The sequence below is a fragment of the Protomyctophum bolini genome, assembly GCF_963924005.1.
Source record: "Protomyctophum bolini genome assembly, chromosome: 8".
In the NCBI taxonomy this organism is placed as follows: domain Eukaryota; kingdom Metazoa; phylum Chordata; class Actinopteri; order Myctophiformes; family Myctophidae; genus Protomyctophum; species Protomyctophum bolini.
Genome location: NC_137869.1, coordinates 19,232,301 through 19,260,074, shown reverse-complemented (window position 1 = coordinate 19,260,074; position 27,774 = coordinate 19,232,301). Strand labels below are relative to the sequence as shown.

General features: G+C 42.4%; 4 protein-coding genes across 8 annotated transcripts; 2 read left to right on the top strand and 2 right to left on the bottom strand.

The window, feature by feature from the left end:
* Nucleotides 1-236: 236 nt before the first annotated feature.
* cep19 (centrosomal protein 19) lies at nt 237-1,908 on the top strand. The gene is made up of 2 exons (XM_080770327.1): nt 237-616; nt 1,145-1,908. Exons 1-2 carry the CDS (start codon nt 487-489, stop codon nt 1,489-1,491), a joined length of 477 nt encoding a protein of 158 aa, XP_080626453.1. The 5' UTR covers nt 237-486; the 3' UTR covers nt 1,492-1,908.
* A 115-nt stretch (nt 1,909-2,023) lies between these two features.
* Nucleotides 2,024-6,369, bottom strand: ing5a (inhibitor of growth family, member 5a). The gene is made up of 8 exons (XM_080770322.1): nt 6,259-6,369; nt 5,194-5,265; nt 4,866-5,032; nt 4,534-4,645; nt 4,307-4,403; nt 3,417-3,552; nt 3,254-3,315; nt 2,024-3,151 (listed from the first exon to the last, which is right to left on the bottom strand). Exons 1-8 carry the CDS (start codon nt 6,293-6,295, stop codon nt 3,112-3,114), a joined length of 723 nt encoding a protein of 240 aa, XP_080626448.1. The 5' UTR covers nt 6,296-6,369; the 3' UTR covers nt 2,024-3,111.
* On the top strand, nt 5,740-12,625 carry plekhb2 (pleckstrin homology domain containing, family B (evectins) member 2). 4 transcript variants are annotated; one of them, XM_080770324.1, is made up of 9 exons: nt 5,740-5,797; nt 7,253-7,324; nt 8,287-8,337; nt 8,507-8,659; nt 8,979-9,081; nt 9,231-9,270; nt 9,619-9,708; nt 9,883-9,997; nt 11,075-12,625. In XM_080770324.1, exons 3-9 carry the CDS (start codon nt 8,301-8,303, stop codon nt 11,215-11,217), a joined length of 681 nt encoding a protein of 226 aa, XP_080626450.1. In that variant the 5' UTR covers nt 5,740-5,797; nt 7,253-7,324; nt 8,287-8,300; the 3' UTR covers nt 11,218-12,625. The 4 variants fall into 4 exon arrangements, 3 of the variants coding, with proteins under 3 accessions (XP_080626450.1, XP_080626449.1, XP_080626451.1); XR_013964513.1 differs by lacking the exon at nt 5,740-5,797 and having other exon boundaries at nt 7,060-7,324; nt 11,075-12,384; nt 12,420-12,625; XM_080770325.1 differs by lacking the exon at nt 5,740-5,797 and adding an exon at nt 7,081-7,098.
* Nucleotides 12,626-13,530: 905 nt separating this feature from the next.
* On the bottom strand, nt 13,531-27,466 carry ankrd29 (ankyrin repeat domain 29). 2 transcript variants are annotated; one of them, XM_080769462.1, is made up of 10 exons: nt 27,332-27,466; nt 26,255-26,365; nt 25,294-25,392; nt 17,095-17,193; nt 16,722-16,820; nt 16,166-16,264; nt 15,374-15,472; nt 14,749-14,844; nt 14,305-14,403; nt 13,531-13,783 (listed from the first exon to the last, which is right to left on the bottom strand). In XM_080769462.1, the coding sequence occupies exons 1-10, from the start codon at nt 27,341-27,343 to the stop codon at nt 13,697-13,699; spliced, it is 900 nt and encodes a 299-aa protein (XP_080625588.1). In that variant the 5' UTR covers nt 27,344-27,466; the 3' UTR covers nt 13,531-13,696. The 2 variants fall into 2 exon arrangements, with proteins under 2 accessions (XP_080625588.1, XP_080625589.1); XM_080769463.1 differs by lacking the exons at nt 26,255-26,365; nt 27,332-27,466 and adding an exon at nt 25,530-25,572.
* Nucleotides 27,467-27,774: the final 308 nt, after the last annotated feature.

The following is a 27,774-nucleotide window of genomic DNA, read 5'->3' as shown; positions in this document are numbered from 1 at the left end:
TTTTTACTAGTAAGGCGGAAGCTGTCTACAACGGTGCCTGGTTGAAAGTATCAAAATGGTACATTTTAGCAGTCAAATATATATGGGAATGTAACTACTAACACATGCAAATGATAACTGTGTTGAAGATTGTAATATATTGTACAATTATTTATATTAAATGATAGGCAAGGCATAATATACAGTCGCCCTCACTTTAGCCAGCCCGAAATTTGTCATCGCGTCCGCAGCTACAAGCAACAAGCCCTATGGCAACAAGAGTCAGTCAAGAAAAATAAACATTAGAGTAGAAAGTGAAACCTTGGAAACAGGTCTGGTCTAGCCAACGTTTCGAACTATGAAAACTAGTATTATTTTCGCTAATGTAACTGTTTTTATTTTAATCAAAAGTTAGCTAGCTGAAATGAAAGCCTGGGTATCGAGGCTAGCTAGCTGATGATCACATAGCTGAGAGAACGCCAAGAGAAGAATCTCCCTCACACAAAGATGTCTTTTGAAGCCAAACGGTGTGGAGTGCATTTCAGCCCCCCTTCTATCATCGTGATTTATGAACACAAAGAAACTCACAACATACGCAAAAGAATCATACCTGTGAGGAACTTCTCCAAATGTTCAGGTGGGCATCACACACACACCTACTACAGCTTATTACATACCTAACTGGTTTGTTTCAACATTCAGTGTCACTTTATTGTACATTAGCTCTGATCCACAGCTCTAATACCTTTGCATTAGATGCACATTAGAGCTATGGACCAGAGCCAATAAGGATATAAAATAGTGGTTTGATAGATTTCCTTAAAAAAGGGATGTATAAGTTATTAATTCAAAATAAGTAATTATACCTTCAAATGCTTCAATATTAATGACATTTATCATTGGCCACTTATTGCTATATTCAATGAGACATGAATAGGCATTGTGTTCACACTGCCTTCTTTACACCTAAGATCACCCTCTGGTTAGAACTGTCCACTTGAAATCTTAAACCTTTATCTCTACTGTATTCTTGTTGGAAGTGTGTTTAATCTGTTTATGCAACAATGCCAGTGGAGGAAGTTTAGTTTTAGATGTTCCTACTGACTAGTTTGAAGTACCTATAAAGAAATCATGCCACAATGTCCATTTTACCACCCCCTACTAGATTGTGGCATGGCTGCTGAAAGACTGAAGAACAACTCTCGGCATAAGGCATACTTGGAGGGAGTGTCACACAGCCAGTTGGAAAGGCTTCACATACTGCTACGAGATCACATGCATGGCCACAGTCTACAGCAGAGTCTCGACTCTTTTCACGTGAACCCTGATGAAGACCTCAACAAGCTAGATGACGAGGAACTGGCTCGCAAGAAGGGGAAAATGGATGAGCTCTTTGAGCGCAATCGCAGGCGCAAGGATGACCCAGAATTTGTGTACGACTTGGAAGTGGAATTTACTCCAGCATCTAAAGAAAGGTGCAGCTGGGATGAAGACTCTGATAATGAATTTTAAAACATGATGTGAAACGGAAACCTGTGTTAGTCCTGCGGGGGAAAGCGGGTCACGTGTCTTGCGCATTGACACTTAAACATAGCCAGGGCCTGGGACCTTCTGTTTCCCACACAGCCTCTGACCATTCAGCTATTACCATCCACGATGTTGCCCGTTACCTTCCAGTTGGACTCACAAACCAGATTATTACTAAAATCAGACCTGTGTGAACTGAGTAGTGCTCCAAGAGATGGGTCAAATGCAGAGAACACATTTCACTGCAGTAACGTGTGAGACAAATTGTACGACTTTTGTTGTACAATTGTACGGCTCAGCAGAATATCATTCATATCACCCAAAAGTACATATCAAATCAATGGTCTATTTTTTTTTAAAGATGCAAAGGTTAGTGCTTAGTCACTGGGACCAGACAGAAATAGACGGATGCATGCCATTTGTCAGTACATTTGCAAGATACGTTATCCGACTAAATTCCTTGTCCCCATGTTAAATACTTTTAGCTAGCTCAATGTACAATGAATGAATGCATGAGTTTGTTTTGAATATTTATTTAATATAAAATACTGAAATTTACAAAATACAAAGACTTTGGCTCCTTTACACCAAGCTTAGACTAACATGATTGATATTCACAGCTGAATAGGCAAATGGATGCTGAGAATCCTATTGAATAAACAATTTTAAATGAAAACTCAATAAGGAGTACAATACAACAAATATATCTTTGGAAAATAAATGTGTCCATAAAATATTGTATCGTATATAAAATATATTTTTCATGATGTGATGTGATACTATGGCTAGGTTACATAAAACAAGCCTGCAGTATTAAAACCTCTTTAGGGGGTATTTTCATTCAAAGTGCTTCAATGCCTCTTTCAACTGACAGACACTGATCATTAGTACCACAATACATTCAAAATGTCATTTTTTGTTTTGTTTCTGCAAATCAAAACGGGACAGAATGAGTTTGTTGTTTGGTTTAAGCTAATCATGACACATTTTACACAGGTATCAGTTGCAGTCATGTATGCAGTGCTTGTGCATTCCAAGGAGGTAGGAAAGTGAACTGAATTCACATAGAATTCCTTTTATCAACACGATTTTAGTAGGATTTAGGGGTTTTAGATTAAAAATATCAGCAGGCTATTAATCTGAAAAAATAGTTATTTATAAAATTATAATTTCAAGTATGTTTAAGCCGCAATCCAGGATTTTTGAGTATATCAATGATGAGTATATACACACAGACTCTAATACAGTAGGACAGGACTTGCTGATGACAAAGTAATCTCTTTAACTATCTTGTCCACCAACAAGTACAGGCCCATTTCCCCAAATTACATCATTTGTTTACTACCGGCTGTTATAATTTTGAACTTGAATCAAGATCTTTACAAACCAATTTGTGTATTAAAGAAACCCAAGAACAAACAGCTAGGCTAAAAATGGGGAATGGTGTCAGAGCAGCTATACTCCAAATCTGGATTGGGCCTTTAAATAAAAGCTTTGTTTCTGACACTCCATTTATATGGAAAAGAAGTTATAAAAAAGGAAATATATATATTACACAATTCAACTACATCAACGAAATACATTAGAAAAGTAATATATGAAATCTCATTTCTTCTTCTTATCTTGGGTACATCTAGGGCAAAACCTGAAAGATGAGATGGCAGGCAATGAACACCAAGAAATAAGATATTCTATACAAAGATGTCCACTGCACAGGCAGAAATGCAGCCCATGTTTAAAAACTTACCATTTTCCCTTGGGCTTTGTAGCGAGATCAACACAAGCGAAGTGAAACCACTCAATTGGACACTGAAAATTGTCATGAAAAACATTTTACTGTTACTCTTGCCATTTTTAAAGTTTGTGCAAAATACGGTAATGACACCAGGGTTGCGGTTGTTAAAACTTACGTCAGGGTTATCACAACCAATCATCTCTCCATATGACACCTGATGGCACAGGCAGTATGTGGGCTCATTGGGATCAACTGGCATGTCCAAAACATCTGACGGCTGCATTTGCAGGAGAGTATCACTCAGGTCTGGGCTAGGGTTACAACAGAACACATGGACAGAATTAAATGAGACTATACAGTATACAGCCACTGCCACTGTCAGGCAGATGAATGGGCAACAGTTAAAACAGCTTCTTTAAATTTGAAGCGTTGAAATTAAGGGGAAATGCATTCAATTAGTCAGATATTCATATGCCATATTGATTTATTTTCAAATGTTAGGAAACTTTGTGTCACATCCAAGACATACTGTACACAACACACAACACAGCAGAACTTGATTTCATAGCTGAACACAAACAGATTAAGCTTTAGCAGAGGTGGCATGATGTTTGGGGGTTAGCATCTAGGGCATCACATAAAACATTTTTCCTTGTTAGCTCTATATTCCGATCATTGCTAGTGTTTGTTCAGTTCAGAAAGAGCGGTCTCTATAGCTTTTTAGTAAACAGAAAATACTGTACATTTTCATTACAGTATACTGTACCAATTAGATCTCATCATGAAAGAGCTCATACATAACCCTCAGTATTGAGGGTATACAAGTGCAATTAGAAGTGATGAAACAAAAACAAATTAGCAGACATATTGGATCTGAAACAATTATATTGGAAGCCAATAAATGATCTGAGATCTCTCCTGATAATCTGTATAAAAATTGTTTTTCTGAGTCCAAGTCAATATGACATTGTGCTTACACTGAGATTTATCCTGTAAAGAAGGCATCGCCACATCTCAATATTCATCCAGCTACAGAGAAAACCAGTGGTCCCTCAGAAAGAGTACCTGCTTTTAAGCTTCTTCCTGGGAGAGTCTTCATCAGAGCCTTTCCTTCCTCTTGCCTTAGACCCACGCTTCTCTCTCAGGCTTCTGGATTCAGCCTCTGAGCAAAAACAAGTCATGGATATGCATGAGCACACAAATGTTATTATTTTGAGAAAGTGCTCTCTGAATTAGCCTTTCGGTAATGCGAACAAAAAACGAGGCTAGCCTTTCAGTGACCGCAGACTTACTTTTCAGCACTCTTCCATCTGGACTTTCATAGCCGCTCACCTCCAGCTTCTCTTTCAGTTCATTCTCAAACCGCGCTAGGTCAGCATCCAGCCTACGGATGTGCTTGTCCACCTGCAGCACACAGATTATGTGTGAACTTGTTTTTAATTGTAACCACTTTCAAACAGGCATCCCCTATTTATGTATGAACTTATAGACAAAGAAGACATGTTGCAAGTATGTTGTAGATTGGCTATTTCTGCCACAGACTAGTATTAAATAGGGTGCAAGTGTATAAAGAAATTCTAATTAATTTGTGGTAAATGTATTACAATGGGATAAATGCACTAACCATTTCATAGGTCTGCATGGCAAGCTGCACTTTGTCGTCACTGAACTCTTTACATTTGCTGTAAGCATTCTGGATCTTCTGTAGGTGTTCCACCCTCTGTTCTGAAGCCAGGTTTTTCACATTGGCTATGTATTCCTGAGCCAGTTTGTCAATCTCACTTTTTTTCTCTGCAGGAAGTAAAAAGACAAACTGAAAATGCACAATGCTAGAAACTTTTTATTTTTGACATTTGTATTCTCCATAACAGTGACTTTAAATGTGCAGTGCACATAGACCAGTTTAAAATAATTTCAATATTGTAGTCAAAAGCTCTAAATAGATGTATCACCTTCTGTTCGATTGTCCAGGTCCCGCATTAAAGTAAAGTTCCTCTGCAGCTCACATGGTAGATTCTCAATACCTGAGCAAGAGAATAACTGTTTTACTACAACACTAACAACAGCACCATAATCAGAATCAACACAAACAATAGTAGTATTTGGTTGAAATTGAAAATTTGATACAGACTTATAGCATGTTATGTAAACAGCATTAGTGCATTGTATGTAGTCATAGCACGTCATAGTACATAATGTATATCATAGTAGCATAGATGTATAGCTTATATGTATAGTTTCATTATAGATATTCCACTGTTACTTTCTTAGCTTACGCATGTTTCATGATAAATGTTTTTATGTGATGTATTCCCCATGCTTTTTGTTCTTGCTTAATGTAAGTCGCTCTGGATTAAGAGCGTCTGCTAAATGCCTAAATTGTAAATTGTAAATAACGGCATTGTCAAATTCTCCGCCCAATGGGGCACCCCCTTCATCTAAACTAACGTACATTTGTGTCAGTTCTTATCGTGCTAAACATGACGCACTTTGAGCAATCAAAACATCCCGCCCAGCGCAGCGAGTGACGGGAAATGATGGCCACTCCAACAAGTTGTAAATGTTTTAATAATGTTGTTATGCCGACTTAACAAATTAAAAAACAACAAAGCTAGTGCGACTCAACAACCATACAAATGCAATAAATCGCCGCCCGCATCAGTAGTTTATAGTTAATCTGTTAAGACTAATAGGGTAATGTAACGTTATAGCAACGTTTGCAGTTTGTGTGTGTTGTGTACTTTAGTCAAGTGGAGTACCGTACACTCATGTTTTAATGATAAGCGTGTCTGTTACAAAACTCACTCCATTATGACCTTTATAAGCGAATCAATGCAAGTCCCGTTATAAGGTTTTAAACACAGCTAGCGTTAAAGGCTGTGGCGAGTAATCATTATTTAATACCACATACAATTGTTACTTTGCTTGGATTATTGGCGTCTTCATAAAGGCTATAGTGTGCGTATAAGTTACTCAAACGATTTAATAATACATTTACTGTCTGAGCACAGACTTACTGTCAAGGTAATGTTCCAAGTATATCGCCGTCGCCATTTCAGGTTAGCTGTGTTGCTAATGCGTTATTTTCCACAAGTTGGCTGGCAGGATACCGTAGTGTAGTGGGAGCGCTCGTTTTACGATCCGGGGCGGTCCAGTTGTGAATTTAATTTCAAACGCAAACACACACACACACACACACACACACACACACACACACACACACACACACACACACACACACACACACACACACACACACACACACACACACACACACACACTGTATGTCAAGTGTCAATTGAATGAATACTTATTAGCAGCCAGCTGTGCAGGGGGAAAAAACACAGGGATCAATATAGGTCTGTTAAGAGGAATTAAACCCAAGAAAACACTATGGCTTGTTTTCATTGTAAGATACTAAATTAATTGTATTCATTGAAACAATTATGACAGACAAATATATACAATACTATGCAAAACATCATATAAACAGTTGGAAGTCAAGAAGAAAAATATGTACCGACACTGACATGTTCATTTGCTGTTATAATAAACATACATGTAGGCTAAATTAAGGATATAGCTTGGTGTTTTTTTAAACCAATAGCATCGTTTTTTAGTTGCACTTGTAATGCATACACTGAAATACATGTTTTCATACACTTTTATTTTATTTTTGAAGTATTTTATTTTCGAGATGATTAGTTATATATTTACATTCCCTCGTATTTGTAAAACATTTAATTAACACAGACCACGTGACATCGACTTGACAGCACTTTCCACAGTCAGCTGATGCCTAGTGACGTCATTGACAGTCAGTCAGCCGACTCCTCGCTCTCGCCAAAGATATTGAGGTTCGCGAAGATCGTCAACCTTGTCAAAACAGATCTACACAAGCTTGTTGATTTGTTCTTTTTGGGGCCAGTGTGGGCCAGTGGCATCTTGATCTCGCTTCTCTCTCTCTCATCTCATCTCATATCCCTGTTTGCACTCTCTTCTTGTTAACAGCGACCTACACCATCATCCCACACCACAGAGGACCGCTTCTTAAAAATAATAAAAACGACTCCATTAAATAAAGTAAGTAAAGGCGTTTGTCAATATCATGTTTACCGAGGTTGTTCTTATTGTTTAGATTAGAAAGGTTGGTTTATGGTAACGTTTTGGCATTAAGTTACTTTACTGTAGCTGCTGACATTTTTGATCTTTCGAGTTGAACAAGTGTGTAAACTAAAGGCCCAGCAGGCAGCAGCTATCTGGTACTGGGTTGACATCATTCAAAAGTTCAACAGTCTGAGTCAACACACTGTTCAATTCATCAAAGGTTGTTGATTATTATCCGTTATTAAAAACACATGTTCATCAAAGGTTTAACTCAAACCCAGACAGAATATCTGTATGAAAAGATGACATATGGCCATAACTAAAGAAAGGCCTACACCCTGCAGTGTCAACATAGTGGGTAAACATAGTTTGACGTGGTCATAGTGTGTCTCTTTCATGTTATCAGAAATAAGTCCTAGCTGCACAGTGAACATGTGCCATCTAGTAGACAATTTTGCTTTTAAATGGGCTTTATAACTCTGTATTCATGTGTTCATTCTTATAACCAATGCCATGTATCGGTAGGTTTTGTAAACCTTCTCCTTCTAGGCTTGAGTGAGCAATTGAACAATGTGGACCCTGTTGTAAACAAGTGTAATGCTTAATTGGGTCGTCCACTCACAGTTAACAGTCTACTGTCTTTGTATTGAGTTTGTGCTTGAAATGTACTGTAATTCTACAAACTGTTAATAAATATTTCAATCAATCAATCAATGCATATATCATTTTTTTTTTCATTTTAAAAGGTTTTCGCCTTTATTGAAATTCTCAAAAGGAAATTGAAAGTGTCTATCAAGGAGGTGAAGGCATGTGCTAGTGCTAACTATAAGCTACTTCGTATAAAATGTTTCAACATACATGATAGTAAACTAATCTCATTCTGGTCTTCACACTGTTGAATGTTTTAAAGTACAGTGTTGTGGTCAAAATTCTTGCAGGTGTTTCCTCCAGAATGTCCATTGTGAAAAGCGGTTGGCTTCACCGACAGAGTGAGTAATTCCAACATTTGGGCCCCAGCCGTTTCCAATGTATGAGTATGATGTGTTCAATGTATGATGGTGTATTATCATCTTTGGGCATACATGCATATTACTGCATAGTATATGTGGGGAATATACATTTAATAACTTCTGGTGTAATTCAATTTGACTGTCTAAGGCACAATATTACGTCGTTGGAAGAAAAACTGGTTTGACTTGTCGGCTGATGGACGACTGGTGTTCTATGATGACCAACAGCGGCGAGACATGGAGGACGACATCCACATGAAGGTGGACTGCATTAACATCCGCAGTTCTGCTGCATGTCAAGGTACTTTGTCATGGTGACACCTACTTCTCATATGTTAACCACATGAACCCTGGTGTCCCTATTCTGGGTGTGTAACAATAGGCAAACATCCAGTGAGATCTACAAGCTCACAACACATAGCAACGAGACGTGTTGTGAGATTGTAGAGCTGCTATTTTGTGGTAAAGAGATGGTGTAGACTAGAGGGGGAAAAGTACGGGGCTAAGTATAGACCCCTGGGGAACCCCAGTGAACAAAACTACTTTTGTGCTCTACTCACCTTGGGAATGGGTCCTGTGCTGTGCTAGTGCTTTATCACCTGTGCTGTGCTCCTCCCCAGAGCTGAACCCACCAGAGGGAAAGGGTCGTGATGCCTTGCTTCAGATCGTTTGCCGTGATGGACGGGTCATCAGCCTCTGTGCTGACGGTGCAGATGATTCTTTGTAAGAGACCATACCAGTTGTCTTTAATGTTCTTATTCACCCATATTGTCAGTTAGGTTGAGCAAGGATACTGGTACCATCATTTGTATTTTTTCTTTGCGTCTATGCAATTCATAGTAAAATAGCTTATTTTGCACCCTTTATTTCAGGGCATGGACCATGGCTCTTCAAGATGCTAGACTTAACACAGTGAGTTGTTGTTTTTTGCTGTGGGGCAAGATAATTGTATTGTATTGTTAATTATTACACTTAAAGTGTTTCTCTATTTGTATGAGGCTGATATCGATTTCTTTGAACCAGGTCCAGGACACGCATTTATTAATGTTTATTATACTGTACATTATAGTTTTTGCGATATCTTGAGGAAAGTATTGTATGGCCAGAACAACATACATACTGTATAGCTATCCTTACAAAATTGCAAATCTTAATATATGGCTTCAAATGTTCCACACTCCACTCTCGAGGTAGGAATACACTGTTCTGACAATCACTACTATTATCAGGAGTTACCCTCTTTTAATTATCTTCTTGCAGATGGTCTCTCATCAGATTGGATTTGCACAAGAGGTGATTGCATCCGCTCCTCCTCCCTACACAGAATATGAATATGCCCCCCAACCTCAGGTAAAGCACACATACAACTTTTACTTTCATACATGCAAGGCATTATGTTCTGAAGACATTCGAAACATCTCGATTAAAGCGTAGTACTGTAACTTCAGCTACTTGCTGAAACAGAACTTCAACTGCATGTTTTTACCTGTTGTTTTGTTTGATCTTTGATTTATTTTTCATTAGGTTTATGCACACGACCAATATGGAAACTATGTTCCCCAACAGCCACATGGAACCCAGATTGTGTATGCAGCTGACGGGCAGCCCTATGCCGTAGCTTACCCATATCAGTACCAAGGTATGCACTAGCAAGAAAAAAAGCAGAAACTGGAACTGTTCATTCAAACTCATTAAAAGCCTTTAAATAATAGTGGGTTTTTAAGAGTTTTTTAAAAGTGGACACTGAAGTGGTCTGTCTGAGTTCCAGAAGTAGTTGGTTCCACAGCAGTGGAGCCCTAGCAGCAAAGGCTCTGCCACCTTGCCTCACCAGCTTTGTGTTGGGGGGGTTGAGTAAAACTTTGTCTGCTGATCTGAGGTTACGGGAAGGTATGTGCGGGGACAAGAGGTCGGAAATGTATGTGCTAGTCCATTTAGTGATTTAAAAACAAACAAGTTAATTTTTAAATCAATTCTGTACATGACTGGTAACCAATGCAATGAGGCGAGAACAGGAGTAATATGGTCATATCTCTCTGGCTGCTGTGTTTTGAACTAGTTGAAGGCGATTGATGGATTTTTTTTGGGAGTCCAGAAAAAAGACAATTGCAGTAGTCCAGATGGTTTGTGACAATAGGCTGTATGTAAAATAATTTGACCACTTGCACCCTATATACTTTGTTGACCGGAGTCTCCTACGGGGGAAAACGATGGGCCAATGGCAATTTAGTCATTTAGCACAGTGGTTCCCAAAGTGGGGTCCGGGGACCCCAGGGGTCCTTGAGGGAGTTCCAGGTGATCCCCAGCTAAATGATAGTTTGGAAGCAAATGGACCCTTATGGGACTGTAACTCTGAAGAGTTAAATTAACTTAACTAAATTTTTGCAATAATAAATTGGGCTCCAAGAGATAGAAATACCATTAAATGGGGGTCAGTAGACTTTATGCATGTCAAACTGGGGGTCCTTGAAATTAAACGGGTTGAGAATCACTGCTAGAGCCGTAAAAATCTTATGGGGGTCCACAGGTTAATTTGTGTCAATTTGGGGGTCCTTGACATGAAAAAGTTTGGGAACCACTGATTTAGCAGACACTCTTATCCAGAGCTCATCGTTGAAACGCAGTCAAGTTTAAGTTAAAGCTGTTGTCTCATTTGATTCATTTCAGGTTTATGTGTCAATATAACAAACTGGAATTGAAACTGACTGTGTGACATCAGTTTCAGGATCGTACCCTGCTCCAGGCGTGAACCATGTCATCGTCCGAGAGCGCCAGCGTGAGGATGGCGGAGACGTGGCTCTGGGCATGCTCGCTGGAGCTGCAACAGGATTGGCTCTGGGCTCTCTCTTCTCTGTCTTCTAGTGTCTCTGTAGGAGCCATAACTTGCTTTAAAATGCATATCTAGCAGAACACCATATTTCACGTTCACAGCATTGTAGCTTTATCTCAACGGAGATGTGAGTGCGAGGATAGATACAGTAGGTCAGGCTATTGTCACATATGAATCACGGCTGTGTTGTACCAGTTAATCCTTGTGTCTTTACCAAAGGCTTCTATTAACTGTTACCACTTTGTAATAGCCCCCTCCTGGTTGCTGCAGTTTTCCTCTCCCATTGTTTTGTATGAATATGAATGTACTTATGAAGAAACAAAGATATATTATTAGTGTGGGGAAAGGGTTATTTGTTTCAGGTTAAGCACATTTCAGGTCTGTCCCATTGATTATTTATTATTTACTTTGTCAAGACTGAGTATGTTGTTTCCATCAAATGCATCCTTCATTGTTTGTTTGTCTCATTTGTTTTGCACAATTCTTTCACCACATGTTCTGCCTTTTTGTTCTTTATAACCACTTACGCCCTATTTTATACTTTGTCAGGGTCACGCAATGAAAATCGATGATCTACAAACGTACAATGCGCCGCAAACATATTGTGAGCTAATAGAAAGCCTATTTCTGAACAAGATTATGAACTCAACACGTCCCAAATTGCTTGTGGCTCTACTGTGACCATCCAGTAAATAACGTTTCCCCATGCTCCTGGTTTATGTGAGGTGGTGATGGGACCAGAGACATGCAGTGCAGTGAATGGAAGTGTGCACAGTGCACAAGGAAGACAAGGATCACTTAAATATTTAAATGTATGTCAGCATCTTTTGGGCCTTGTGTCATATTGTCACAACAACTAAATCTGAATGGGGAAACGCTGCTATGTACAGTTAAGAACGTCTGGACATCAAAAAGGGACTTGCCATAATTTGTAAACCATAATATTTATGTCCTACTGTATTTCTTTGCCCTTTTCATTTTCTGGCAGCTGTTGAATCATTCACTTACACATGGGTAGATAAGGGTTTATGGTTGACAGAAGGGCATGCACAAACACTAGTGATGACTTCCACACTCCCTTGAACATTTATATTTACACTTGAATATTTATATTTTCTCATTCTGAGATTAAATATTAGAATTAATTGTGCTTAAATGTTCACCAATTTAGTAATGTTCTGCTCTGTAGAAAAGACAAAGTGTGCTTTTTAAGCAAATTTCCATTAATGACAAGATGTTAAGGTTTTCAGCTCCACTTATTGCACAAGGTTTTCATTTAAAAAAACTTTTCCCATGTCTTAAGTGTAAATATTAATATATTGAGTGAATTTAAAAGCCATTATATGTATCTGCTCATATATAATAATACAATTATGAATGAATCCTCTATTTGACATAAAAATGACATGTATTTTAACTACTAAATTATGTTCCCAAAGTCACAAATGTGTCCTGTATTTGATGTTTTCAACAAACCCACCCAGAACATGCGTGTTATAACAGAAGTACAAAGTCATACTATTTACATATTTGCTAATTCCCAATCTTCCCAGGCAAAATATTCAAAATGTCATCATGTGCCACTAGCCCAGTACTTGCCCAAATGTGCTGACCTCATCACATTTAATTGTGATGATGGTATTTTTTGTGCCTTATATAGATTGTTAATGGTATGGTCACATATGCTAATTACTCAAACTGCTCAACGTGCTTTTAGCAACAAAGCTTAATGTCATCTGCTTAGTCTATAGATGACATTTGAATCATAAAAATGTATACTAACCAACATTTCTGGGTCTAACATGGGACCTATGGGGGCTTCCAGTAGACTAGGTCTACTTCATACTTCTACTCCACTACAATCACAGTCACTTTGTAGATTTTAATTTATTACAAAATACATTAACCACTTCAGTTCTATATATACAGGCTATTTGAAAATAGAAGATCTACAAGATCACATTGGGCACATTGGCATAATAAAAAATAATATGCATTATATTTTAGGTATGCAAAATTCTTTTCAATGCATAAGGTGACCGTTTTGGGGAAAACACAGCCTTCTAGTGACCTCTACTAGTCAGTGTTTTACCTATTTCAGAGTAAATAAATTCTCAGGGGACCAGACAATTCTTTTTACAATTTCCACATGAATTAACAAAATGTACAGTTTTATTACACCCATTAAAAAAGCAAATAAAACATTGCAAAATATTTAGAATGTTACAACACCAGGGGGAAAATATTAAAATAAAAATAAATGCATATCAAAGGACACAGACAATTATGCACTTTGCAAATTTACATCTATCGAAATCTAACAAACAAATGCCTTTCTCTCATGTTCACATCTACAGTGTATGTCCAATTGCATCTCAGCTGCAATCAAAAGCAGGCACCACATATAGATCTTTTAACAGGTTTGTAATGTTTAGTTGCTGTCTGTAATCAGCGCTGTCAGTGTATTTCTCCACAGCAAAAGTGCAGCCAAACAGCGGAAGTCTGGGGTTGTCATAAACTATTTGCATTCCAGAGTTTTGGATGTAGAGCCTGTAGGATGCGACCACTCTGTGTAAGATCGGCAGGCAGTTCATTGCTCTGTAAAAAAGATACAACAACACCAGTTAACTTAAGGCATCACACACCTGAGTGTTGCAATATATCTGTGCTATGTATCATGCCCTACTTCAAATCTAAGGCTTTGTTCAGACTGCAGTCAAATCTGATTTGTTTCTGAAATACGTTATTTGCAAGTGACCAGGTCGGATTTATGTCAGACAAGAAATTTGAAAATTGTCAATCTACAAGCTTACAACAAGACTTGTGAGTGTCCAGACCAGATTGATCTATAGAAAATTTGAATCGCTTTTCAGAGCACATGGGAATGTGGTTCAAATCTAGATAGCAAAAATGAGTTTTTCTGTTCAGAGTCTTCAGATTTGATAAAAACCAATCGCCAAATTGTAGCGTACTGTATTTAAGTACAATTTGCTTCAACTCCTACACCAAGTACTTGTCAGAGTAGGGCGCCCTCTTAGAGGGCGTCCCCAGAAAATGTATTATTTTTGGAGGTCACGGCCTGAGAAGGTTGAGAACCACTGCTCTACAGTCTACAGTACCTTGTTGGGAAGTGTGGGGTCTGCATTGGCCCCAAGCAGCAATGAAACAGTTTTAAGATTTCCACCCATAACAGCAGCATGGAGTACAGTAGAGCCATTCTGGAAACAGCAAAAATGACCATAAAAAACAAAACCATATTGACACTTTCGGGTAGAAACCTTGTGAATCCCCCAAAAACATTTGGTTATTATTATTTTAAAAACAATGTAATACTGAAAATAGCTGATCTACAAGCTCACAACACCTTGCATTGCGAGGTGCTGGGAGCTTGTATATCTGCTATTTTCACTAGTTTTGTGTGACACTCTTGTATGATGGAGTAGGGCATTCATTAAAAGGTAAACATTTTGAAATACGAAGCAACAATATGAACCTTTACAGTAGACAATATTTGAAGGAATTGTATTAGGAAGAAAGTCAACACACATGGTAGCATCTCCTACCTTGAGAAGGCCCAATGTGGGAGAAAACTTTAGGAGTTCCTCAATGACGTCATTATGGCCCTTGAAGGCTGCCTTGAATAATGCTGTTGATCCATCCTACGAAGAGACAGCAGCTTTAACACATACCGGTACTGTAGTTTACAAACCTTTCAAATTATCATAAGTTCCTGATCCCTGATAACAAGAGCACAACCGGAGACAAGAAGCTTCCCAGAATGCTGTTAATGTGCTTTGCCTGTCTATATGCTTCCAATCTAACTTGTTCCTCAGACATTACTCTTAATGTAATCTGGGAACACAGAGATTTTAATTTGTGACTAAGGATTGACCAGATAAGCAACGATGGTGGCTCTCTGATTTGATGTCATTAGTGCTCTTCACAACTGACTGACTCTGACACTGCAAAGCTTCATTAACCCCTTTCAGCTTCCCTATTTTGGGCATGTCATTACTCATAATAGGAGAAAGTTGTATTTTTCATTATTATTATTATTTTAATAATGCAAATAACAGATCTACAGTACAATCTCACATCGCGTCACGCTATGGCGTGTTGTGAGCTTGTATGTAGATCAACAATTTTCACTATTCGTAGCAAGTATACGGCCAAGTAATTACAAATTACTTGTCTGTCAGCATCCCGATCAGCACCGCGTAAAAGCAGGACCTTGACTACTTCACTCTGGCCCATCTGGGCTGCCATCCACAGGGGGGCAGTGCCATCCTGGACAGTAAAGAGAAGGAGAAGAGAAATATATCTGTTCATTGGAGTGATGCGCCAACACAGCGACCACATTGGACAGGTCAAGCTGCATGTCTACATGCATGTAGACATGCTCTATTGAAGCTGGTCTCTCCACAATGAAATTTGTTCATAACTCGCAGAACTTTCAAGCGGTAATGCCGAACATGTAGTTATGACCCTAGCCATATATTTTGTTAAATAAAAAATGTGTTTTCATACCAAAACATTTATCTTCCTAGTATTACATAATATAAGGTACAACGACATATGACACAATTATGTACGATCTATGTATTTTATGACACACTCGCTCGTAGATAAACATGTATTCATGCCGGTGGGGAATTTCACGAGTGCATTGCAATAAGTGTATAAAAAGTCTTTAGCCGTGGCAATTCAAACCCACCTCCACAGTCCACACACATGACTACCCATGACCCATCTGATAGATGCTTTTGTTTTTGATTGCGAAGGCCATGTATTCAGAGCAGACAGGGTCCCATTTTAAATAAAGTGCCCAGCTGGTACTGTACATCAATGCCTGCCTGGGTCGGAAGCCCCAATGCACTCATTGACAGCTGATGCCCCATATGATTCAGTGTGGATTTATGGATGATGACAAACGTATACATGTAAACATGTATACGTTATACAGACTATAAGTTACCTCACCTCCCTTTGTTGATTCACTTTGGCACCAGATGACAACAATTGACGTATGACATTCACATGGCCCTCCTGGGCCGCAAGAAAAAGAGGGGTGGCACCATCCTGAAACAGAACACGAGAATCTCACTTCTGCAAAGCAGTGCTGGCATTTGACGCAGGTAATGTTGAGCGGATGGCTCAATACAATTGTAAGCGGAGCCCAGCTTCAGATTGTATTTAAGTCAATCATAGCCTCCCTATGCTTAACAGAAAAGTAAAAGCTAAGGGAACACAAACAAGATAGACTTTTGTCTCTGACACAAACTGCATATCACTGTCCTGTGTACTCGGGCCATGTCTGTGTCAAAATGTCATCATTGTCTGATTCAGCAGGTAAAAGAAACAGAAACCTGAGTGGTTGAATTCTAGCAATTGGGACTGCATGTACAACTGACCGCCATATTCCCAACTGTCAGGTTTGCAGAGACATACACATAGAGGCAGAGTAAAGACAAACGTGACTCTAACGTTACATTACAATGTTACGTGTGAAGGGTGTGTAGATGCATAAGGGGCTCACATGCAGCTGGTCATGTACATTGGCCCCGTTCTTCAACAGAGTGTCCACCACTTTGGAGTGGCCGTGCTGGCAAGCAACGGTGAGAGCCGTGCCGCCGTCCTGCCAAAAACACGTTAAGGTTTTAGATGACAGTGTAACTAATAGTAACATTACAGAGAAGAGCTCACTATTCTGTTTAAACATTTGGACACTCTCAGACTTCTACAGTATATTAATAAGTTATGATAAAAAGGTTTGAGAACCACTGGTATATGATAGTACCAGTATGATAGAAGAAATATAGGGAACTAATATCAGCAGAACATACAGAAATATTGTTATTCAGATCCACAGTCTAAATACTAGAGCTCCTTGTCCTGTTTCCCATTGGTACCTTTGTCTGGAATTCAGTCGAGGCACCAAATTCGAAAAGGAGCTTCACAATGTCACTGTGACCTGCCTGGGAGGCAAAGAACAGGGCAGTAGAGCCTGTCTGAGAAAACAAATATACTGCATATTATATATAGGGTACACATACACACACCTCCACACACACACACACACACACACACACACACACACACACACACACACACACACACACACACACACACACACACACACACACACCTCCCCACACACACACACACACACACACACACACACACACACACACACACACACACACACACACACACACACACACACACACACACACACACACACAGTGGTGTAGTCTACCATTATATGCTATGTATTATACATAGTATGCTGTGCCAAAGTTTTGGAGAGATAAACTCGTATACAGTATACATAATCATTTAATTCATTGACCAGCATATATGTGCGCATGTCGGACAACGAATAATTATAGTATACCAATACCATCTGAAAAAAACCTAGGCTACAGCATTGCACATACTGTATGTATAGTGGCCATTTAAAATGTCAAGATCTTTGTCAACGTATACCTATACCTGGCCACAGGCCATGGTAAGAACAGATTTTGTGTGTCAAATATCTATTTAGAGAAAGTAAATGGCTCAATATGGCTCAATATCTCGTTTTTTTAAAGACACATGCAGTGTGCAGAATTCCCCCCTTCCACCAGTAGATGGTGCTGTGTGATTTAATATGATGACATGTTTGCATTATCTCAGTTTTGGTTCAGGCAGTGTTAGGACAGCTAAGGGTCCTTGGATCTGTATAAATGTGCTCAGCAGCCATTTTGTGCTCTCTTTGATACAGACTGTCAGAGGAGTCAGATGAGTGAATGCTCATGTAAGTTGTGTTTGTTTGCCATGTATGCAACATTTATCTGTAGACACACTGTTGTCATTTATGTTATTTACAGCACTACTTTATGTTGTCAATTTATGTTATTTACAGCACTACTTTATCAATACTGGCTCACCTGTATTTGTATATGATTTATACTGACTTACGAAGCATTGTATGTTCTTTTGTGCTTGTATTGCAGAAACTATAATACATTCTGACTTCTGTGATGAACAATATAAAGCAATCCCCAACTATGACCTTGCATCCATGTTACTCTTTGACCGGAGCTCATCAGTAGATGAAGAACTGGCCAGTCTACTTAGCTGAGATAGCTATATTCTCTAATATTGGTCCTTCGAGCCGGATCCTTCACCTACGGTGGTTACAACATGGCAGAGCAAGGCGCAGCAGCCCCAGATGGATTCTCAAGGGAGTCACGGATCAGATATCCACCAAAGCATCTACAAGAATACGAGGTAACACTACCACCGTCCTTCCTGGGACGAAGGACCTTCAGTGCCAGCACTCCAGAGCTGTGGCAACCAAGTAGTCCGGTCGATACCACTACAGCAGTTGGCCATCTGTACCCAGTGCTCGGGCATCAGACAGGTTTTGCGCCACTGGGACTGGAACAAGGTATACCTGTTCTCTCTAGTCAGCTAGGTCAATTTCTGACACTCCACAATACTCCTCCTGTGAGCAGCCATCGTAACAGTGCAGTGGCCTCTGTGCACAATGCTTCTCCTGAGAACAGCCAACACGCCAGTGCAGCGGCCTCTGACGACGGGAGTGATGCGGGCGAGTCTAATGCCTCCGACTCAACCAGCCATCATGGTCTACCACAGATCTCTACTACCCGAAGCGTAATGTCGATGCCCGGCTATGCCTCCACATCAATGACCTCCCAAGCTGGAAACCATGCACCTGTTTCACTGCCCCAGTCGACACATGGACATGACAGGTCGGCACCACCTCCAGCCCAATTGATGACACATAGCTACAGATTGACACAAGCTTTACCTTCCTTGGTGTCATCGACATTACCCGTCCATTCAGTTACAATACATCCTCAGCTGGTGTCTCAGTCTTCACAAGTAGGCATTCAAGGCTCATTAGCCTACCAGCCCATGATGTCCAACGCACAGGTAATGTACACCCCTGCTTCAACAGCTGTACATTCACTACATCAGTCTTCCCTCATGGCACAGGCTAACCCATCTCATCAGCCTACACATGTGGCACCATCATATCAGGCCCAAACCGGGGTGACCTCTATATCAGGCTACAATTATGCCCCTTCGACATCTGTGCAACAGGTTTCTTGGCCACCGCAGAATATGGTACCTGTGCAACAACTCTCTTGGCCTCCATTATCTACGCCATATCTGCCCCCGAATGCGGCATCTATGTCACATGTATCTTGGCCTCAATCGGCTCCTACTGCCTTTCCCTATCTGCCTCCGAATGTGGCACCGACTCAACAGAGTTACTCCTTTGCTGGTTTACCAGCACAATATCAGCTGATGCCTACTTCCGCTGCACAGCCAGTTTCCTTCCATGCTGGGATACAGATCCCACCAGGGATCCAGTCATTTAACCATTCATCTCAGTTTCCCTACCAATCCTTGCCTCCTCCTAACATGCCAGCTCAGCAGATGGCAGCTCCAGCACATTCAGCATCGTCATTCCCATACCGGCATCATACTCAACCTGTACCAGTGCCGAAACTCCCCAGGCTTGAACATGACAGCGAGAGAGAATTTACAGATCTCAAGATGGCCCTGGATTATCTTCTAGATCCCCACCCAGAGCTCTCTGAGCACTACAAATACAGAGTGCTCATGGAACAACTCATTATGGATGAAGCACGCTTGATCGCACAGTCATGTCGACATTACCCTAATCCTTACACAGCGGCAATGCAAGCTTTACAACAGCAATATGGGCAGCCTCACCAACTAGCCCAGAGTGAGATCGCTGCCATGCTGAATGCCCCAGATGTGAAGCCAAATGACACAAAGGCATTTCAGAGCTTCGCTCTTCGTGTTGACTTACTGGTGGGGATGCTGATATCTCTTGAAGGCCCCTATGGGATGGAGCTGATGTCTACTGGTCATGTGGACCGTCTTTTGAGTAAGCTTCCCAAATACTCACGAGACTCCTTTGTGGAGCACCTACAGGCTCAGGGTCGGCTTCACACCAACCGCATAAACCCTTATAACTTGAGAGACCTCTCGCACTGGCTCAAGGGCAAGGCAGAAGCTCAGCGTCTGTCCGCTAAGATGGCACAGCGCTACCAGTCTGAAAATCCTTCAGGCTCAAGGATGGAGAAACCTCCGGCCACAAAGCCGAAGAACCGACCTGTAGCAGTCTACCATGGCTCAGATGATTCCGAGACCAATTATGTGTCCTCCAGTGAGACAGCTCAATTGGACAAGAAGCAGACGAGGGACAAGCGTATCTGTCTCTTCTGCAAGAGTTTTGAACATTACCTTTCGCAGTGCCCCAAGATTACCACCTACACAGCGGAACAGGTGGAAAAGTGGATCACTGAAGGTAAACGTTGTCGACAGTGTGGTCGCACCAATCATAGGCCGGATGCATGCACCCTGAAGAAGGCCTGCAGTGAATGTCAACAGATACACCTTAAAGTCTTGCATGGCATTGCAGAGACAAGCTCTGATGTCTACCTTACTACCCCGATGGTAGCCAAGCAGGGAGGAAAGGTCTATTTAAAGGTTGTGCCAGTAATCATTAGCCATGGTAGTAAATCCTTGCACACACATGCTATCCTTGATGATGGAGCCGAACGCACTATCATCCTCCCTGCGGCAGCGCACTACCTTGGTCTCCGGGGTGAGCCTGAGTCTATGGCTTTGAGAACTGTGCGTCATGATGTTGCACACCTCACCGGTTCCTCTGTGAACTTCCATGTGTCCTCTGTCACACAACCTGATCAGACACATCTTGTTCAAGGTGCCTTTACCGCAAATCGTATGGCCCTGACCGAACAGTCTTATCCGGTAGCAGCCCTGCAGAAGCGCTACCATCATCTGAGGGGGATACCTATCCAGTCCTTTGATAAAGCGCATCCACTTCTCCTTATTGGTGCCGATAACACACGCATCATTACCGCTAAGGAGCCCATCCGTCTTGGCCCAAGCGGAGGACCCATTGCAGTTCATACTGAGCTTGGTTGGGCCTTACAAGGTCCAGATGGTCTCACACCACACAGGGTTCAGACCCAGGCTCTTTACTTCACCACTGTCCAACCGACTGATGACCTCTATCGGCAGGTGGAGCGCCTGTGGCAGGTCGACGTCTTGCCATTTCGAAGCGAGAAGCTGGCGATACGTTCTCGCCAGGACCAAGAAGCTATCGACACCTTGGAGTCTCGCACAGTTAGAGTGAAAGTCGGTGACACTCTCCGATACGCAACGCCATTGCCTCGTAAGAACGATGCACCGCCACTTCGGGCCCCGATGGAAGCAGTGATGGCAACATTACGAAGCACTGAACGCCGGCTTGTGAAGAACCCAGACAAGGCTCAGATCTATGAAGCGGAAATACAGAAGCTTATTGATGGAGGATGTGTGGCCAAGCTCCGCCCGGATGAAGTATGCCAATCAACAGAGTCATGGTTCATCCCCCATCACCTCGTCGAACATAACGGAAAGCACCGCCTCGTTTTCAACTGTTCGTTTTCCTACCAAGGGTTTTCTCTCAATGAGCAACTGCTCGCAGGCCCATCCCTCGGGGCGTCTCTTTTGGGAGTCCTGCTGAGATTCAGGCAATATCCTGTCGCTGTGAGTGGCGACATTCGAGCGATGTTTCATCAAGTGCGTCTGTTACCAGAGGACCAGCCCCTGGTGAGATTCGTCTGGCGGAACCTGCGGAGAGAGGAGCCACCTGACGTCTACCAGTGGCAGGTCTTACCATTTGGTACCACCAGCAGCCCATGCTGTGCAACCTTTGCGTTGCAGAAGCACGTCAAGGATCATAAGAAGGGGAACGAAGATGTGCTTCAGTGTCTGGAACAGTCGTTCTACGTGGATAATTGTCTCCAGAGTCTCCCGACTGCTGAATCCGCCAAGCACTTGGTTGACAAGATCCGGCAGGTTCTCGCTGATGGAGGGTTCGAGATTCGGCAGTGGGCGAGTAACGATCCATCGACTGTCGCCCATCTACCAGCCACTGCCAAGTCCGAGACCACCGAGTTGTGGATCATGGAGAAACATACTGACCCCCAGGAGCCTGCCTTAGGTCTGAGTTGGCACTGCAGTACCGACAGATTAAGTTACAAGTGCAGACCTGTGGAGAGACAACTGCCTACCATGCGGAACATATACCGGGTGATGTCAAGTCAGTATGACCCATTGGGTGTAATCCTCCCATTCATTACACGGGCCAAAGTCCTCGTCCAGAAGCTGTGGGCGAAGGGAAGAACCTGGGATGACCCGAACCTTCCGCCAGACCTCCTGGAGGCTTGGACCCGCTGGGAACAAGAACTACCGGAGCTGTCGAAGATATCGCTGCCACGAACCTATACCCCTCCGGAGATGTCCACTGAAGCCAAAGCCTACAACCTGCATGTCTTCTGCGATGCCTCTGAGCAGGCATATGGTTCAGTCGCATATCTGACCACGGAGAATGACAACGACATCCATGTCGCCTTTGTGATGGCCCGGTCCCGGGTAGCCCCAAAGCGGCAGCTGTCAATGCCACGTTTAGAGCTGTGTGCAGCATTGACAGGAGCGGAGCTATCCGCCTTGATTCACAGAGAGCTCACTCTGCACATCACTGAGACTTACCTTTGGACGGACTCAACGACAGTTCTCCAGTGGCTGAAATCTGAGTCCTGCAGGTTCAAGGTCTTTGTAGGGACCAGAGTCTCTGAAATTCAGGAGCTCACCCAGGACCATGAGTGGAGGTATGTAGATTCTCCCAGCAACGCGGCCGACGACGTCACCCGAGGGAAGACCTTGGCTGAACTTGCACTCCCAAACCGCTGGATTGAAGGCCCAGCGTTTCTCCGTCATTCCCCGGACCATTGGCCTTCATCGCCCGTCTACATTGAGCAGGAGGATGCAGATGAGATCAAACGAAGTACGTTCTGTGGGCTCACTCAGACAACTCAAGCCATTCTCATTCCAGATGCAACCCAGTTTAACACCTGGGCCGACCTGGTCAATGCTACTCAACAGTCCTTGCACGGGGCGGCCATGGCTGACCCTGCTGCATCCCCATCCGATCTCAGAGATGCTGAGCTTCACCTGTTCAGAGCTTGTCAAGCAGACAGCTTCCCTGAGGAGGCCAGAGTTCTCCAGACTGGAAGGCCAGTGTCGTGCAGTAGCCGACTAAGTTCTCTTTCCCCTGAATGGGATTCCACAACCGGCCTTATCCGAGTTGGGGGGCGGTTCCGACGCATGGATAAACCCTGCTCCGTTGATATTCATCCGATTGTTCTGGAACCTCACCACGCAGTGACAAGTCTTCTCATCAGAGATACGGATGTTCGCCTACTCCACCCAGGACCCGACCGAGTCTTTGCGGAACTTCGACGCCAATATTGGGTGCTGCGTGGGCGGCAGGCAATCAAACATCACCAGAAGACATGTGTGGGATGCAAGAAGTGGAGAGGACAACCGTCAGTGCCTATTATGGCTGATCTGCCTCCTGCCCGCCTGCGGCTGTTCAAGCCACCCTTCTACTCCACAGGAGTTGATTGTTTCGGGCCTTATGTCGTGAAGATCGGACGACGCAACGAGAAACGCTGGGGCTTGATCTTTAAGTGTCTCACTACGAGGTGCGTACATCTGGACTTGCTCAACAGCATGGATTCCGACGCTTTCCTCCTTGCCATGAGGCGGTTCATCGCCCGCAGAGGTACCCCATCAGAGATCCTTTCGGACCAAGGAACAAATTTCAAGGGTGCGGAGAGGGAACTGAAGGAGGCCTTCGCAGCAATGGAACCTCAGCTGCAGGAGGGTCTGGCTGCACACCAGATAGCGTTCAAGTTCAATCCACCTGCAGCACCGCACTTCGGTGGGATCTGGGAGCGTGAGATCCGCTCTGTCAAGAGGGCCCTGCAAGTGGTGATCGGTGGCCAAGCGGTGTCGGAGGACGTCTTACTCACCGTTCTGATTGAGGTCGAGGGCATCCTCAATGCCAAGCCGCTTGGTTATGTGTCATCGGATGTGGCAGATCCTGACCCGGTGACACCAAGTATGTTGCTGATGGGGCGGCGGGACGCTTCACTGCCACAGGTGTCATATGCTCCTGATGTTCTCACCAAGAGGAGATGGCGACACAGCCAGATGATAGCAGATCACTTCTGGTTGCAATTCATCCGTGGATACTTGCCTACCCTTCAGGTTAGACAGAAGTGGCGCCGACCTACTGACAATCTGGCAATGGACGATGTTGTCATGATTGTAGACCCGCAGCTACAACGTGCTCACTGGCCCATCGGAAGAGTAGTAAAGCTGAACGTCAGTACAGATGGATGCGTCCGATCAGCAGAGGTGAAGGTCAAGGACCACATCTATCTACGTCGTGTTGCACGGCTGGTCCAACTGCCAGCCATACCAGATGACGACAGCAAAGGGACTACTCCTGGAACATAGAATTCTTGAACATTACATAATAGCCATGCTATTCTGGGGGCGGCTGTGCAGAATTCCCCCCTTCCACCAGTAGATGGTGCTGTGTGATTTAATATGATGACATGTTTGCATTATCTCAGTTTTGGTTCAGGCAGTGTTAGGACAGCTAAGGGTCCTTGGATCTGTATAAATGTGCTCAGCAGCCATTTTGTGCTCTCTTTGATACAGACTGTCAGAGGAGTCAGATGAGTGAATGCTCATGTAAGTTGTGTTTGTTTGCCATGTATGCAACATTTATCTGTAGACACACTGTTGTCATTTATGTTATTTACAGCACTACTTTATGTTGTCAATTTATGTTATTTACAGCACTACTTTATCAATACTGGCTCACCTGTATTTGTATATGATTTATACTGACTTACGAAGCATTGTATGTTCTTTTGTGCTTGTATTGCAGAAACTATAATACATTCTGACTTCTGTGATGAACAATATAAAGCAATCCCCAACTATGACCTTGCATCCATGTTACTCTTTGACCGGAGCTCATCAGTAGATGAAGAACTGGCCAGTCTACTTAGCTGAGATAGCTATATTCTCTAATATGCAGTGTCTGCTGTGAACCTTCCATTTGTTATCCAGTAAAGGACAGAAATATGCAATGCCCTGTATTGCTGCTGTGAATTGTTTGGTAACATTCCTACCTCTCTTTGGTAGTTGATATCTGCTCCTTGCATGATCAGGTCCTTAACACAGTCGCTATAGCCATTGTACGAAGCCACCATCAATGCCGTGGTTCCATACTGGGAAAAAAAAACAATAAAGCATAACAGTAAAGCTTAATATATACTTATCGCTCAACCAAAAATAAACACACACATCTTCAAATTTAAAAAATGAGACGCACTGAATCACATTTTTCATTTGAAGGTTGACTCACTGACAAACTATGCTTTGTCCAGCCAGATCCTTGATAATGACAGCTTTACTGCACATTACCGAGACGCCTCAGTATAGCAAATCTCTCATGAACTGATGACTTCAGTTCAACCAACACTTAAATTACACAGAGATGAATGTGCTCTCATACTTTATGAGAGAAACAAAAAAGCACATCCATTGTGGGTTTGAGGGTGCACACGACTATTGGAAATGGCAACTGCTTCCATATTGCATGTTTTGTATATGTGCTTTTAATGTTGTACATTACTTTACACTGTAACTTGCTGCTGCTAATATACTTTTTTATGTTGTTGAAACGTCTTGAACACACACACACACACACACACACACACACACACACACACACACACACACACACACACATGAAAAGACAAGTAAAGGGGTTGAAGCTGACAAGCTGTCATCCTCTCCTACCAGTACCATAGGTGTTTTATGAAACACCACTTGAAACCCATGCATCCATATTCTGGGGGGAATATTAGCCAATGAAACATTGCTGATCAAGCACACAAAGTGTCACATTGTGAATGTGATGCTTTGTGTGCTTATAGATCAGCAATTGTTGGTGACGAGAGGTTTGGTGTAGACTGCAAAAAAGAAGAGCGTACCAAGTACAGTTGCAACTAAGTATAGAGTGTTTTTAAGACTTAGTGCTTAGAGCGTGCAGCGGAGGAGCCGGGGAGAGGCATGCAGTGTCCGTACACTGTCTCTGCAGTCTGCGTCCACGCGGCCACTGTTGAGGAGCAGCTGAAGCAGAGCCAGGTTCCCCTTCCCAGCGGCCCAGAACACAGCGTTAGCCAGAGGCGTTTCCTTCTGTTGGGGTAAATACGTAAATACACAGCAACAACAGCCATGGGCCCACGGGCACCGCTATTATAAAGCATTACAGGCAGCATTTACACCAGTGTGCGCAAACAACAGCAAGGCCTCACCTCAACGTCATGTTGGAATTATGGCATAAATGACATTGTCAGCTAAATAACCGGAGCCCGGAGGTTGCAGGAAACTTCAGTGGCCAAATAATCATCAATAGCTACATCCTCCCAAATGCACGCGCGCATGGCACGCAGTGGACGGCTGGACGCACACATGCACAAACATATTTGTCTTACTATCATTGTTGTGGGGGTGTTTTTTCATGTAAAACATAAATCTTTTACATGATCTGCGGGCAGAGCCCCCCCCCCCTACCCCTAAATTAGCCCACCTCAACCCTGAACATATATAAATCTAATCCCGACGCTCCATAAACCACAGCCACATGTTTCCAATCCTGACAAAATCTCTCTTAACCAGGAAAAAAAATACTTTTCGTTCAATTTCTTGGATTTATTGCCTTATAGCCTACTCGTTGTCGTTGGCTTGCCTTAAACATAAAAATAATATAACGTACAAATATATTAGTAAAACACACACACATACAGGTACACACACGCACACGCACGCGCGCGCACAAACACACACACACACACACACACACACACACACACACACACACGAGTGACACGACACAGACGCATCACAACTACTCATAGGACTCATAGGACTTGCTACTGTCTGCATGCATAACTATGATGATAGTCAATGAAGATCACATCATGCAACCATCTAATTCCAGTTTATACTCGTATCCTCAGAGATATTTAAATATAGATCCACCAGGTTATGAAAACAACAGACATATTTTTGGAAAGTATAGTGTACACTTACAGACAGAGAGGGTGATCTGATTTAGCCCTGCGATGTTGTTTGCAGGGGAAAAGCAATATGGTAATTTACCTTGAAAGACATTGTGCAGACTTCATTCGTGACTCATGCTTCTTCTTGCGTAGTCATTCATTAAAGATGAAGATGATAGGGGCCACACGCAGCTGATGAGCGTCTATTTTGCCGCACTGTGTTTGGGTGTTGGCGGCGTCTGCCCGCCGACATAATGACAACACAACACACGCACACGGTCACTCTGCAGCACCGCATGCAACGCATATCACTGACCACTGGGCGGCGCTGTTCAGTCCATTTCTTCTGGCCTTGAATTCATCCTAAATCCTGCATGCATTTTAAAACCATCCGCCAAGTTATTATGTTATGTTATGTTATGTTATGTTATGTTATGTTATGTTATGTTATGTTATGTTATGTTATGTTATGTTATGTTATGTTATGTTATGTTATGTTATTTGTATTGACTTTGATAGGCTTTTCAGCAAACTGAAAAAGAC